General features: G+C 45.5%; 1 protein-coding gene and 1 long non-coding RNA gene across 2 annotated transcripts; both read left to right on the top strand.

The window, feature by feature from the left end:
• The first annotated feature begins 3,903 nt into the window (after positions 1-3,903).
• On the top strand, positions 3,904-7,226 carry LOC125864527 (uncharacterized). The gene is made up of 4 exons (XR_007446243.1): positions 3,904-3,978; positions 4,414-4,490; positions 6,324-6,382; positions 6,919-7,226. It is a non-coding gene; the product is annotated as an uncharacterized LOC125864527 (long non-coding RNA).
• Positions 7,227-7,813: 587 nt separating this feature from the next.
• Positions 7,814-15,089, top strand: LOC125864520 (uncharacterized). Its single transcript, XM_049544541.1, has 2 exons — positions 7,814-8,340; positions 14,850-15,089. Exons 1-2 carry the CDS (start codon positions 8,007-8,009, stop codon positions 14,873-14,875), a joined length of 360 nt encoding a protein of 119 aa, XP_049400498.1. The 5' UTR covers positions 7,814-8,006; the 3' UTR covers positions 14,876-15,089.
• The last annotated feature ends 388 nt before the right edge of the window (positions 15,090-15,477 follow it).

Here is a 15,477-nt window from a genome sequence, read left to right as displayed (position 1 = left end):
CTGCATTTAGCATATACTACTGAAACTAGTACACTAGTATTGTACGTACCTGGTGAATCTTACAATCAGTTGTTGATCCGTATTTGTTATTGTCTGCCCTTAATATTCATCATCCCAAAATATCCATATTTTTCCAGCCCTATTAACTAAGGCGTTTGTATATCCCAACTTTCTTCTATAGTGTTCTAGCTCACTTGGATCCCTAAATGGTTCCATGATTGCTATGTATTTATAATGATGTCGTCTCTTAAGATCAATCAATCGCTCAAAAGACTTCTGAGTGTTAACTGACCTTATATTCCAGAATATTATTTTATCAATCATTGATCAAGCACTATATTTCGATCCTTCTTGCTCCTTGTTTTTACCTGCAGAGGTACAATTGCTTTCCCTTTCTTGAAATCCCTCTTCAAACTGTTCACATGCCTGGGTGATAAATCCCCAACCCTGCTAATTTGCGGGATATTTTCTTCCATTTCTCATCTTCATGAAGCTCCTGCATTTGATCCTCCGATATCTCCCTTATGGCTGTAGTTAAATGTACAGAAACTATTTGCAAACATGTAGGAGTATGTACTTCTTCCTCCTCATCATCCCGTAGGTGTATGTTAGCACTTTTTCCCTTTTTGTCACCACCTACCTTTTGACTTTCTATATCAGTAATATTTTCCTCAATTTCGTTCCTTTCTCCTGTTGAATTCTTCTCATCCTCTCCCTCAATATCCTTCTCTTCAGGTACCACTTTGTTCGGCTTTGAGAATGTGTCTTCCACCCATTGCTTACTGGACACATCTCTACTCTCACTGTTCCCCAATCTCCCTTGTTCTAACATATCAGTATCCTCATTCTCATTCAATGCATCAACCTTGTTTGTGGTTTTAAATCCCCACCTTATTCCACACTTGATTTATCACCTTTTTGCTTGGCCCCCCCTTTATTAAGTTTCCCCCTGAAATCTCTCTTCTTTATTTTCTCCCTCCCATCTCTTATGCTGACCTTCTCTCCCCTTGGTGTTTTCCATTATTTCAGTATTCTCCTCCTTCTCCTCTTGTCCATGCCTTTGCATCCCACTGATCTCTTTGCTCACATTTTGCCTGGCTAGGTGTAGTTCTGGATGTTCAACATAGCATTGTTATTCATCATGACCCCGTATCATGCATGTTTTACAGTATTTTGGCATATAATCATACTTTATCTTAACCTACTTCTCTACAATCTCGCCATTAGATCTTTTCAACCCAATGTTGATTCGTTTTGGAAATTCCTTGAGCAGATCCACCTCCACCTTAACCTTAGCACAACTAGGTCGAGTCTGATTTTTTGTTGCCATATCCACCTGCAATGGTTTTCCAACTGCTGCATCTAATGAGAATACAGTCACTTTCCCAAAGAAATTTAGGGGCAGTGAAGGAAAGGAAATTCATGCTATAGCCGTTGATGTCTCCTCCTCTGGGTTAAATAATGGATCCCACTTTAGGGTCCTCATCGTATAGGACCAATTTTGATGAGTTAAGTAGAAAACTGGTTTAGAAAGCTAATTAACATAATCTTCCAAGAGTGTAACCCTGATTAACACATATTTGTTGGTTAGTTAACCAATATTGCATTCCCCTTTCAATCCACATTGCTTGGGTATTATTTTGCGAAGTTCTTGCATGTTCGGCCAACCATAGGAGAACTTTCCCACCACTGCATAATGTAGGTTCTCATTGACTATCATCTGCTCTACCTCTTCTTGCTCCCATATGATTCGTGGTTCTCCATGTAAATACGAAATTGGTTTTAAAGGTACAGGTCTCGTTTCCGCTGATGTCGGCTTGAATAAACTGGACAAAGTATGTTGACCTGCCTCCGATTGAGGCTGGCCAGCGATCATCGTGATCATGAAAAAGGCGGTGACGGTGGCTGAAACGAGTGTAAAGGGATATTATCTCATGCACTTTTATTCCATGTTCACTTTATCAATCATCAAAACTACCTTATATGTTCTCCTACTTCCCAACAATTTTACTCCAAAATTTTGATAAATCTTGCACGGACATAAAGGAGGTCTAGATTCAATAAGAGAAAAAATAAATACACAAATTGGGAAACAAAGAGAATCTCAACCAAGAACAAGAAATTAAATGCAACGTAGAGTGGAATGGAACTTAATAACAACAATGTAATGTAAGTTCAGGTTATGAAAAGACTAGAAATCTAAGAAATAAATGTAAGGCGTATGGAAACCATATGTTGAACAACACATCACTTGAGATCTTAAGCATGTGGAATTTTCTGAAAATTTAATTATTTCCTTTATCTATTCTAAGTGTAAAGTTCATCTCAGGAGGCCCCTATGGGATAGACTTTTACACTTCTTTAATATGGATAAAGCTTGGTGCACCATAGGAGAGTTTAATGTCATTATCTCCAACATACATAATATTAATAGTTTTAAATTTAAATATACACATTTGATTTAATTATAAATTTTGTTTAGGAATTTTCAATGTAACACTCTTAAACTTTGAGAGATTAAAGTAAAAAAAAAATTATTGAAACGTCAAAAGTGTTACCAATAACCACTTGGAGAGGTGTTACTCAAAAAAAATAATATAGATATAAGATTTAAATTTCTATCCTCACTTAGAGAGGTACACCTGCTCATCGTCGTATTTTTATATGATACTTTGAATGTGGGTTCACACATCTATATTTAAATATTTTTTAAAAAATATAACACTACTATATATATATATATATATATATGTATAATCTAGAGAGGTGGGCACGAGTTCACGTGAACCCATAGAACCCCCTCTAGATACGCCTATGGCTACCCAAATTTTAAAAGAACCTGTTAGGAGGTTTTTTACACAGGCTTATCACTCTTGAAGTGAGATCTCAAACAGTGTAACTCAGACGATGTTTAATGAATTTAAGGTATATATATGTTTAATTATATATTTTTTTTGTTAAGTTTAATTATTTTATTATACTTTACTTTTTTTTATCATCTACCGCTATTCATTTTTTTCAGACTGTGTGTACTTGAGAACTGAGATACAATATGGTCATTGCAACATAATTTGAAAGGAAGGCATCCATGAGATTCTCTAGCTGGCTAATTAAAGTCTGGGATGCTGATCAATGTCCGTCTTGGATGTTGACTCATATTTTTGATGAATTACGCTAGTATTGGAACACAGATAAATTCATTGCAATGTATGAACAAGTTAAAATGCTAGATGTAGTATTAAGGGTGGCTCGTTGCACACTAGGGGTGTAATGACCCTCCAGGTCATTTTTAAATTAAAAATTCATTTCATCGTTTAGAACGTTCCTGTAGCGACCCCAAGTCATTTATGACTTGCTGGCACTGACTGTTCGGTCGCCTGGTCGTTCGTTTGGGTTTTAGGCCCGTTCTCCTGTTTTGGAGATTTTTATAACTTGAAAAGTTGACTTTGGTCAACCTTCTTGGAAGACGTGCTCAGATGAAAATTCTGACAGCTAGGTTAGCTTCGGAAGATCGATTTTGGTCTAGAACGACCCTTTGTTCACTTCCCGAGACTTTAGATAGCAATTGTGGAATCTGGCTCAAATGATACTGGGTGTGGGACCCACTTTTCGTCGAAGCGAGCTCCAAATGGAAATTCCGCCTTCACCATTGAGTCCGAAATATCATTTCCAATCAGATTCCATATAAGGTTTGTATTTTTCCGACTCCGAACGAGTCCGAAACATCGAAATTTAAGTTTGGAGGGTTGTAAAATTTTGACGCGGCGGTGACGTGGCAGAGCCACGTGACGACACGTGGCAGAGGTGGAAATTTCCAGATTTTTAAGAACGAATTTCGTCCAAATTTTTGTTCAACTTCAAATTGAGATTGCTCCTTCATTTTTAATCCAAATTAAGTGATTCAAAAGGCAAACTTCAAGAGAATTTCGAGGGGAATCTAGCGGTGATCTCGAAAACGCGAGGGGAGGCTTCGTTGAGGTAAGAAATCAATTTTTAGCCACTGCCAGTGTGATTTTCGGATGTTTTGTTGTTGAATTTTTGAAATGTGAGATCTTGATCATCGTAAGTCCGTTTTGAGTCATTCTTGTGGCTAACTTGTAGAGTTTTTCGCAAGGATCGTCGTGGTATAATCTGTTTGGGTTGAAAGGGTCTCGTTTTTCCGGAAATTGATGATGAAAGGGCTGTCCTTTTTAATTATTGTGGCTGATTTGCGGTGTTGTGGGCATCTGTTTGTGCTAAAATTTTGGGATATTAGTTTAGTAAGGTAGTTGGGACGTTTCCACGGATTCGATTTTGAGATTCTAAGTGTGGGCCCCACAATCCCGTTTTAGACCCGATTTTGGGTCCGTCTCCGAAAAATATAATTTTAGTGTCAATATATTCGTAATGACGAGGTGATTAACCTTTTGTTAGTGGGGAAGCATTTGGAGACCGTTCGGAGAGGAAAAGATCCGGTACCGTGAGTTGGAGCACGCGTGATCGGCTTTCAGGTAGGCTATGGTTTTCTCTCGTGAGATTGAGCATGTTTAGGCAATTGTTTATTGATTTGCTTGAGTATGGAGGGGTTCGGGTGTCGAGCATGCTAAATTTCTATAATTCCTGCCTTAGACCTTATTTCGGGAAAGTGTTGGATTATGACAGCATGTCTCTTGATATTATTGAATAGCCATATCTGGTGGTGTATATGATAATATTGATTTGAAGTATGTTTGGCCTTAGTCTAGGCTTAGACTAGTGTTGCCATAGACTTGCGAGATTTCGGATGTCGTTGGGCAGTAGAACTTTTTCCGACGTCGTTTCGGACGGTTAGCTCCTTGTAGACTGATATAGCAGACTTGAGTCTGATAGTCGGTAACTCAGCTTATGACCTTGTATCCATAATGCCCTGCTTTTATATCGGCTACAAATACCCGGTTAAAGTCCGTGGTCTAGCTTACTCATTATTGGATACTTCCTCGGCGATTTGGGGTATATGAGGGTCGGACTAAAAGGATTATTTATGGTAATCGGTTTGGTGATATTTCCCGCGACGGATGGTTGGATATTGATTCTTAGCTACAGTACCCGGTTAGAGTCCGTGGTCCAGCTTACTTTTTCCAGGCTTAGCTACAGTACCCGGTTCGAGTCCGTGGTCCAGCTTACCTGTGATCTGGTTTCAGCTACAGTACCCGGTTAGAGTCCGTGGTCCAGCTCATTTATGTCCAGGCTTAGCTACAGTACCCGGTTCGAGTCCGTGGTCCAGCTTACCTGTGATCTGGTTTCAGCTACAGTACCCGGTTAGAGTCCGTGGTCCAGCTCATTTATGTCCAGGCTTAGCTACAGTACCCGGTTCGAGTCCGTGGTCCAGCTTACCTGTGATCTGGTTTCAGCTACAGTACCCGGTTAGAGTCCGTGGTCCAGCTCATTTATGTCCAGGCTTAGCTACAGTACCCGGTTCGAGTCCGTGGTCCAGCTTACCTGTGATCTGGTTTCAGCTACAGTACCCGGTTAGAGTCCGTGGTCCAGCTCATTTATGTCCAGGCTTAGCTACAGTACCCGGTTCGAGTCCGTGGTCCAGCTTACCTGTGATCTGGTTTCAGCTACAGTACCCGGTTAGAGTCCGTGGTCCAGCTCATTTATGTCCAGGCTTAGCTACAGTACCCGGTTCGAGTCCGTGGTCCAGCTTACCTGTGATCTGATTTTGGCTACAGCACCCGGTTCGAGTCCGTGGTCCAGCCCACCCGTGCCCGACCTTTGGCTACAGCACCCGGTTCGAGTCCGTGGTCCAGCCCATATAGGTTGACTCATTAGCTATAGTACCCGGTTCGAGTCCGTGGTCCAGCTTGCACGTGGTGTATTCCCAATTCCTCACTAAAGCTTCAGTTTAGTCTTGATTACTCTCATCTGCAGGTTGAGGTTTTGGAGGTTGGAGAGATTCCGGTTAAAGTCCGGGACGTAATGAGATCTTGGAATATGATTGGGAATGGTTCAGTTACAAGTCCGGAAATTGGTAATATTGTGATAGACCTTCTAGCTCCATTATTTTACTTCAACTGTCAGTCCATCTGCCGGGCTTATGGGGGTCCGTGCAGGTGGTTTCTTTTATTGTGCACGAGCGTACCCGTCGGGTTTATGGGAGCCCGGCGGAGTTAGTTAGATTGCTTGTCTTTGTTGCCTGTACGCTCGTGTACATACCCCCCATTTACTACTCTTTGCACTTGATGTGACCCTTTATTTGCATTTCAGTTTACTTTTGCTTATCTTGCTCAGTCGGCCGATGATGCCTACTGGGTACCTGTTGTTTTGGTACTCATGCTACGCTCTGCATCTATTTTGTGATGCAGGTCCGAGCACTAGTAGCCAGCGTTGATCGAGCTTGGAGTAGACTTATCTGGAGACGGGGGTGAGCACACGGCGTTCTGTACTATTTCGGTCTCCATCTGTATATATAGACTTGTCTTCTTCCCTTCGAGACAGTCCAGTCTCTGTTGTCCAGTTTTGGGACTTGTACTCATTTTGTAGTAGCTCTGTACTAGTGACTTCCAGGTTCTGGGAGGGATCTTTATTTGTATATAAGTTTTTGGTTTGCGTCCGCCTGTTTATATTGTTATTTGCCTACTCTTGTTTGATTTCTACCCTCAGACCCATTACTTGTTGTTCCGGGTTACGGGTTGGCTTACCTACTGGTGGGTTATAGTAGGTGCCATCATGACTTGATAAATCGGGTCGTGACAAATTGGTATCAGAGCCCCAGGTTCGTCGGTCTCACTTGTACAGAGCTAACGTCTAGTAGAGTCCTGCAGATCGGTACGGAGACGTCCGTTACTTATCTTCGGGAGGCTACAGGATGTCTTTAGGAACGTGCTGCTTTTGTATCACTGTCGTGCATTGTGTGTCTTATCGATTTCTGAAAATTTTACTTGTACCACTCTTTTATAGGGATGGCTCGCACGCGTGGTAGGGCCCCAGCTAGGGGTAGAGGCCGACCTCGAGGTCGTGCCAGAGCTACAGCACCAGCCCAGGACCGAGAGCAAACTCCAGAGCCGGTGATAGAGCCACCAGCAGCTCCAGCACCGCAGCAGCCGATGGGTCCGGGATCAGCCCAGCCACCGCCCGAGCCTGTGGCAGCTCCAGATATACAGGCGATGCTCGTACAGATACTAGCTGCCATTGGGGGTATGCAGCAGGCCCCAGCTCCAGTTGTTCCAGTACCGCAGGGCCAGCCTACACCAGCGGCACCGATTGTCCAGCCTGACGATTTGGAGAGCGTCATGCCACTACGGGAGCAGAAGATGCTCGGTGTGTTCCTTAGACTATCACCGCCGAGGTTTTCTGGGGCAGTGGGGGAGGATGCCCACGAGTTTCTAGTTACTTGCCGCGAGCGGCTACAGACTTTGGGTTTAGTGGAGTCGAGAGGGGCAGACTTCACCGCTTACCAGTTAGACGGTCCCGCCAGGCAGTGGTGGCGTACATACTTAGAGACCAGGCCAGCTGGGTCTCCACCGGTCACATGGACTGAGTTTTCAGAGGCCTTCTTGGCCCGATTTATTCCCAGGAGCATCAGAGATCAGCTCAGAGATCAGTTTGCTCGGTTAGAGCAGGGCTCCATGACAGTATCAGAGTATGAGGCCCGATTCCACGAGCTCTCCAGGCATGCCGCCATGATATTACCTACTGAGGAGGAGAGGGTTCGTTGTTTTGTTCGGGGTTTGAGACTACAGTTGCGGATTGAGACTCAGTCTTTAGTCTCAGCGGGCCGCTCATTTCTAGATGTAGTGGACCATGCCCGCACTATCGAGCAGCTCCGTCGCGAGGCCCAAGGGGGCAGCGGCAAGAGACCTAGACAGGAGGATAGCTATGATAGGCGCCGTTTCAGACCCCGAGGGTCTTATGATAGATCCCAGCAGAGGTTTCAGTCGGGTCAGTCTAGTAGCCCCTTCCAGGCTGCTCTCCAGGCATCAGAGGGTGATCAGCACCGCCATATTGGTTTTAGTGCCGGTCCTAGTCGGGGCCGAGATAGTTCACAGATGGGTTCTTCTGGCCGGGGTAGCCGACCTCCAGCTCTCAGTCGACAGTTCCAGGGGTGTTATGAATGTGGGGGGTTAGATCATTGGGCCCGCGAGTGTCCCCATCGCAGGTTAGCCTTACCCGCTCCACAGGCAGCTAGGCATGCGCCAGCACCTCCAGCTAGAGGCAGAGGCCAGGGACAGGACCGTAGGGGTGGTCACCAGGGTATACGGGGTGGTCCCCGAGGAGGCAGATTAGGGGGCAGAGTCGATGCACAGGGTAGGGGAGTCCAGGCCCACTTTTATGCAGCTCCAGCTAGAGCAGATGCTGAGACCTCGGACGATGTGATCACAGGTACAGTGTTATTATGCCAGCAGCCCGCCTTGGCTTTATTTGATCCAGGCTCTACTTTTTCGTATGTTTCTGTCTACTATGCCTCTCGATTGAGTTTGATGTCTGAGCCTCTGGTAGCGCCGTTGCGTGTGTCGACCCCCGTGGGTGAGTCTTTAGTAGTGGATCAGGTATTTCGATCTTGCTTAGTTACTATCCAGGGGTGTGACACCCGGGCTGACCTTATATTGCTTGACATGGTTGATTTTGATGTGATTCTGGGCATGGATTGGTTATCCCCTTATCGCGCTGTTTTAGATTGCTTTTCTAAGACCGTTACCTTAGCCATTCCCGGTATTCCTCCGGTGGTGTGGCAGGGATCTCGTGGTAGCACACCAGTTGGGGTTATTTCTTTTATTCGTGCTAGGAGGCTAGTGGCTAGCGGATGCTTATCATATTTGGCCTATGTACGTGATGTGAGTAAGGAGGTTCCTCCGGTTGAGTCAGTTCCTGTTGTTCGTGACTTCATAGATGTGTTTCCTACTGATCTACCTGGCCTACCCCCAGAGCGTGATGTTGACTTTCCGATTGAGCTTGAGCCAGGTACTCGCCCTATTTCTATTCCGCCATATCGGATGGCTCCTGCAGAGCTCAAGGAGCTCAGTGTTCAGCTTCAGGATCTCTTGGGTAAGGGATTCATTAGGCCTAGTGTATCGCCTTGGGGTGCCCCAGTCCTCTTCGTGAAGAAGAAGGACGGTACTATGCGATTGTGTATTGACTACAGGCAGCTGAACAAGGTGACAGTGAAGAATCGATATCCTCTGCCTAGGATCGATGACCTATTTGACCAGCTACAGGGAGCTTCAGTGTTCTCTAAGATTGATTTGAGGTCCGGTTACCACCAGTTGAGGATTAGGGCAGCGGACATCCCTAAGACCGCATTTAGGACTCGTTATGGCCATTATGAGTTCTTGGTGATGTCGTTTGGGTTGACTAATGCCCCTGCTGCCTTTATGGACTTGATGACGCGTGTGTTCAGGCCTTATCTTGATTCCTTCGTCATAGTCTTCATTGATGACATACTAGTATACTCGCGGAGCCGGAGTGAGCATGAGCAGCATTTGAGGATAGTGCTCCAGACTTTGAGAGATCAGCGGCTTTATGCCAAGTTCTCAAAGTGCGAGTTTTGGCTTGAGTCTGTAGCCTTCTTGGGGCACGTGGTGTCCAAGGAGGGTATTAGGGTTGATCCGGCGAAGATTGAGGCTATTCGTGATTGGCACAGGCCCACTTCAGTTACTGAGATTCGGAGCTTCGTCGGACTAGCAGGCTATTACAGACGCTTTGTTGAGGGCTTTTCTACTATTGCAGCCCCGTTGACTCGATTGACTCGTGTTGATGTTCCTTTTGTTTGGTCAGAGGAGTGTGAGGCGAGCTTTTTGAGGCTCAAGGAGTTATTGACCACCGCTCCTATATTGACTCTTCCAGTTGAGGGCGAGGGCTTCACGGTATATTGTGACGCATCCGGCGTTGGTTTGGGTTGTGTATTGATGCAGCAGGGCCGGGTTATTGCTTATGCGTCGAGGCAGCTTAAGATTCATGAGCGCAACTACCCCACCCATGACTTAGAGTTGGCGGCGGTAGTTTTCGCACTTAAGATTTGGAGGCACTACTTGTATGGAGTTCGATGTGAGATCTATACCGATCACAGGAGTCTTCAGTACATCATGAGTCAGAGGGACCTTAATTCGAGGCAGCGTCGTTGGATTGAGCTCCTAAAGGACTACGACCTCTCTATTCTCTATCATCCGGGCAAGGCGAATGTGGTAGCGGACGCCTTGAGCCGGAAGGCAGTGAGTATGGGTAGTCTAGCCTTCTTATCTGTTGAGGAGAGACCCTTAGCTTTGGACATTCAGTCCTTAGCTAATAGCATGGTTCGGTTGGATATCTCAGATTCTAGATGCGTCTTGGCCTTTATGGGAGTTCAGTCTTCTTTGCTTGATAGGATCCGTGGTTGCCAGTTTGAGGATGATACTTTGGTGGCCCTTAGAGATCGAGTGTTAGCGGGTGATGGTGGTCAGGCTACCTTAGATCCTGATGGAGTGTTGAAATTTGCCGGCCGCATCTGTGTTCCGAGAGTTGGAGATTTGATACAGTTGATACTTTCTGAGGCCCATGAGTCTAGATACTCTATCCATCCAGGCACAGCGAAGATGTATCGCGATTTGAGGCAGCATTACTGGTGGAGTGGCATGAGGAGAGATATTGCTGACTTTGTTTCCCGTTGCTTGTGTTGCCAGCAGGTAAAGGCCGAGCATTTGAGGCCTGGTGGTGTGTTTCAGAGATTACCCATTCCGGAGTGGAAGTGGGAGCGTATCACTATGGACTTCGTTGTGGGGTTGCCTCGGACTTCTAGAGGTGTTGACAGCATTTGGGTCATCGTGGATCGATTGACCAAGTCAGCACACTTCCTTCCTGTTCATACTACCTTCAGTGCTGAGAGGTTAGCTCGTATCTATATTCGGGAGGTAGTTCGTCTTCATGGTGTGCCTGTTGCTATCATTTCAGACCGAGGTTCACAGTTCACTTCCAGCTTTTGGAGGGCTTTTCAGGAAGAGTTGGGAACCCGTGTCCACCTTAGCACAGCATTTCACCCACAGACGGATGGTCAGTCAGAGCGTACTATTCAGGTCCTTGAGGATATGTTGCGGGCTTGTGTTATGGATTTTGGAGGTCAGTGGGACCAGTTCTTGCCTTTGGCGGAGTTTGCGTACAATAACAGCTACCACTCTAGTATTCAGATGGCCCCGTTTGAGGCCTTATATGGTAGGCGTTGTCGCTCTCCAGTGGGTTGGTTTGAGTCTACAGAGCCTAGGCCGCGTGGTACAGATTTGCTTCAGGAGGCCCTGGATCAGGTGAGGGTGATTCAGGATAGGCTCAGGACGGCTCAGAGTAGGCACCAGAGTTATGCGGATCAGAGGCGTCGACCTTTGAGATTCTCTGTTGGTGATCGGGTATTCCTCCGTGTGTCGCCCATGAAGGGCGTGATGAGGTTTGGGAGGCGGGGCAAGCTTAGCCCCAGGTACATTGGGCCATTTGAGATACTCCGGACAGTTGGAGAGGTTGCTTATGAGTTGGCCCTACCTCCAGTATTTTCAGCCATCCACCCAGTGTTTCATGTTTCGATGTTGCGGCGGTATGTTCCTGATGAGTCCCATGTGCTCCAGTATGATGCAGTCGAGTTGGATGATCGTTTGACATTCGTAGAGGAGCCAGTTGCCATTCTATCCAGAGATGTGAGGAGATTGCGCTCGAGAGCCATTCCTGTTGTTAAGGTCCGTTGGAGACATCGTCCAGTTGAGGAGGCTACCTGGGAGATCGAGCATGAGATGCGGGCACAGTTCCCCGACTTATTTGAGCATTCAGGTACTTCTTGACTCTTACTTTCGCGGACGAAAGTTCTTTTAGTAGTGGATATTGTAATGACCCTCCAGGTCATTTTTAAATTAAAGAATTCATTTCATCGTTTAGAGCGTTCCTGTAGCGACCCCAAGTCATTTATGACTTGCTGGCACTGACTGTTCGGTCGCCTGGTCGTTCGTTTGGGTTTTAGGCCCGTTCTCCTGTTTTGGAGATTTTTATAACTTGAAAAGTTGACTTTGGTCAACCTTCTTGGAAGACGTGCTCAGATGAAAATTCTGACAGCTAGGTTAGCTTCGGAAGATCGATTTTGGTCTAGAACGACCCTTTGTTCACTTCCCGAGACTTTAGATAGCAATTGTGGAATCTGGCTCAAATGATACTGGGTGTGGGACCCACTTTTCGTCGAAGCGAGCTCCAAATGGAAATTCCGCCTTCACCATTGAGTCCGAAATATCATTTCCAATCAGATTCCATATAAGGTTTGTATTTTTCCGACTCCGAACGAGTCCGAAACATCGAAATTTAAGTTTGGAGGGTTGTAAAATTTTGACGCGGCGGTGACGTGGCAGAGCCACGTGACGACACGTGGCAGAGGTGGAAATTTCCAGATTTTTAAGAACGAATTTCGTCCAAATTTTTGTTCAACTTCAAATTGAGATTGCTCCTTCATTTTTAATCCAAATTAAGTGATTCAAAAGGCAAACTTCAAGAGAATTTCGAGGGGAATCTAGCGGTGATCTCGAAAACGCGAGGGGAGGCTTCGTTGAGGTAAGAAATCAATTTTTAGCCACTGCCAGTGTGATTTTCGGATGTTTTGTTGTTGAATTTTTGAAATGTGAGATCTTGATCATCGTAAGTCCGTTTTGAGTCATTCTTGTGGCTAACTTGTAGAGTTTTTCGCAAGGATCGTCGTGGTATAATCTGTTTGGGTTGAAAGGGTCTCGTTTTTCCGGAAATTGATGATGAAAGGGCTGTCCTTTTTAATTATTGTGGCTGATTTGCGGTGTTGTGGGCATCTGTTTGTGCTAAAATTTTGGGATATTAGTTTAGTAAGGTAGTTGGGACGTTTCCACGGATTCGATTTTGAGATTCTAAGTGTGGGCCCCACAATCCCGTTTTAGACCCGATTTTGGGTCCGTCTCCGAAAAATATAATTTTAGTGTCAATATATTCGTAATGACGAGGTGATTAACCTTTTGTTAGTGGGGAAGCATTTGGAGACCGTTCGGAGAGGAAAAGATCCGGTACCGTGAGTTGGAGCACGCGTGATCGGCTTTCAGGTAGGCTATGGTTTTCTCTCGTGAGATTGAGCATGTTTAGGCAATTGTTTATTGATTTGCTTGAGTATGGAGGGGTTCGGGTGTCGAGCATGCTAAATTTCTATAATTCCTGCCTTAGACCTTATTTCGGGAAAGTGTTGGATTATGACAGCATGTCTCTTGATATTATTGAATAGCCATATCTGGTGGTGTATATGATAATATTGATTTGAAGTATGTTTGGCCTTAGTCTAGGCTTAGACTAGTGTTGCCATAGACTTGCGAGATTTCGGATGTCGTTGGGCAGTAGAACTTTTTCCGACGTCGTTTCGGACGGTTAGCTCCTTGTAGACTGATATAGCAGACTTGAGTCTGATAGTCGGTAACTCAGCTTATGACCTTGTATCCATAATGCCCTGCTTTTATATCGGCTACAAATACCCGGTTAAAGTCCGTGGTCTAGCTTACTCATTATTGGATACTTCCTCGGCGATTTGGGGTATATGAGGGTCGGACTAAAAGGATTATTTATGGTAATCGGTTTGGTGATATTTCCCGCGACGGATGGTTGGATATTGATTCTTAGCTACAGTACCCGGTTAGAGTCCGTGGTCCAGCTTACTTTTTCCAGGCTTAGCTACAGTACCCGGTTCGAGTCCGTGGTCCAGCTTACCTGTGATCTGGTTTCAGCTACAGTACCCGGTTAGAGTCCGTGGTCCAGCTCATTTATGTCCAGGCTTAGCTACAGTACCCGGTTCGAGTCCGTGGTCCAGCTTACCTGTGATCTGGTTTCAGCTACAGTACCCGGTTAGAGTCCGTGGTCCAGCTCATTTATGTCCAGGCTTAGCTACAGTACCCGGTTCGAGTCCGTGGTCCAGCTTACCTGTGATCTGGTTTCAGCTACAGTACCCGGTTAGAGTCCGTGGTCCAGCTCATTTATGTCCAGGCTTAGCTACAGTACCCGGTTCGAGTCCGTGGTCCAGCTTACCTGTGATCTGGTTTCAGCTACAGTACCCGGTTAGAGTCCGTGGTCCAGCTCATTTATGTCCAGGCTTAGCTACAGTACCCGGTTCGAGTCCGTGGTCCAGCTTACCTGTGATCTGGTTTCAGCTACAGTACCCGGTTAGAGTCCGTGGTCCAGCTCATTTATGTCCAGGCTTAGCTACAGTACCCGGTTCGAGTCCGTGGTCCAGCTTACCTGTGATCTGATTTTGGCTACAGCACCCGGTTCGAGTCCGTGGTCCAGCCCACCCGTGCCCGACCTTTGGCTACAGCACCCGGTTCGAGTCCGTGGTCCAGCCCATATAGGTTGACTCATTAGCTATAGTACCCGGTTCGAGTCCGTGGTCCAGCTTGCACGTGGTGTATTCCCAATTCCTCACTAAAGCTTCAGTTTAGTCTTGATTACTCTCATCTGCAGGTTGAGGTTTTGGAGGTTGGAGAGATTCCGGTTAAAGTCCGGGACGTAATGAGATCTTGGAATATGATTGGGAATGGTTCAGTTACAAGTCCGGAAATTGGTAATATTGTGATAGACCTTCTAGCTCCATTATTTTACTTCAACTGTCAGTCCATCTGCCGGGCTTATGGGGGTCCGTGCAGGTGGTTTCTTTTATTGTGCACGAGCGTACCCGTCGGGTTTATGGGAGCCCGGCGGAGTTAGTTAGATTGCTTGTCTTTGTTGCCTGTACGCTCGTGTACATACCCCCCATTTACTACTCTTTGCACTTGATGTGACCCTTTATTCGCATTTCAGTTTACTTTTGCTTATCTTGCTCAGTCGGCCGATGATGCCTACTGGGTACCTGTTGTTTTGGTACTCATGCTACGCTCTGCATCTATTTTGTGATGCAGGTCCGAGCACTAGTAGCCAGCGTTGATCGAGCTTGGAGTAGACTTATCCGGAGACGGGGGTGAGCACACGGCGTTTTGTACTATTTCAGTCTCCATCTGTATATATAGACTTGTCTTTTTCCTTTCGAGACAGTCCAGTCTCTGTTGTCCAGTTTTGGGACTTGTACTCATTTAGTAGTAGCTCTGTACTAGTGACTTCCAGGTTCTGGGAGGGATCTTTATTTGTAGATATGTTTTTGGTTTGCGTCCGCCTGTTTATATCATTATTTGCCTACTCTTGTTTAATTTCTACCCTCAGACCCATTACTTGTTGTTCCGGGTTACGGGTTGGCTTACCTACTGGCGGGTTATAGTAGGTTCCATCATGACTTGATAAATCGGGTCGTGACAAGGGGTGCAAAGAGCGTTGGAATGATTACAAGAGATGATAAGTACTAATTCAAACTTTTAAATAAATAAACAGTTGATTAAATATAATTAGGTGATTAATATCATCAATATTTTATTTTTATTTATAGGAAAAACAATTGGGGTGCATTCCCCTTGTATCAAAGGTTTTCAAGAAGACTCATGTGAAGAAGAAAGAAAATGAGTTAGATCCGAATATGTGGGTGGAGGAAAGGGCCTA

This window comes from Solanum stenotomum, chromosome 5, assembly GCF_019186545.1.
Source record: "Solanum stenotomum isolate F172 chromosome 5, ASM1918654v1, whole genome shotgun sequence".
Lineage (NCBI taxonomy): Eukaryota > Viridiplantae > Streptophyta > Magnoliopsida > Solanales > Solanaceae > Solanum > Solanum stenotomum.
This window is presented reverse-complemented; position numbering and strand designations above follow the sequence as displayed.

Bases quoted from the DNA above. Each gene is read 5' to 3' on its own strand.
- LOC125864520 (XM_049544541.1), top strand. From the start codon at position 8,007: ATGGGTTCTTCTGGCCGGGGTAGCCGACCTCCAGCTCTCAGTCGACAG. The intron at 8,341-14,849 runs GTACAGTGTTAT...TTTGTGATGCAG, and splicing joins CTCGGACGATGTGATCACAG to GTCCGAGCACTAGTAGCCAG.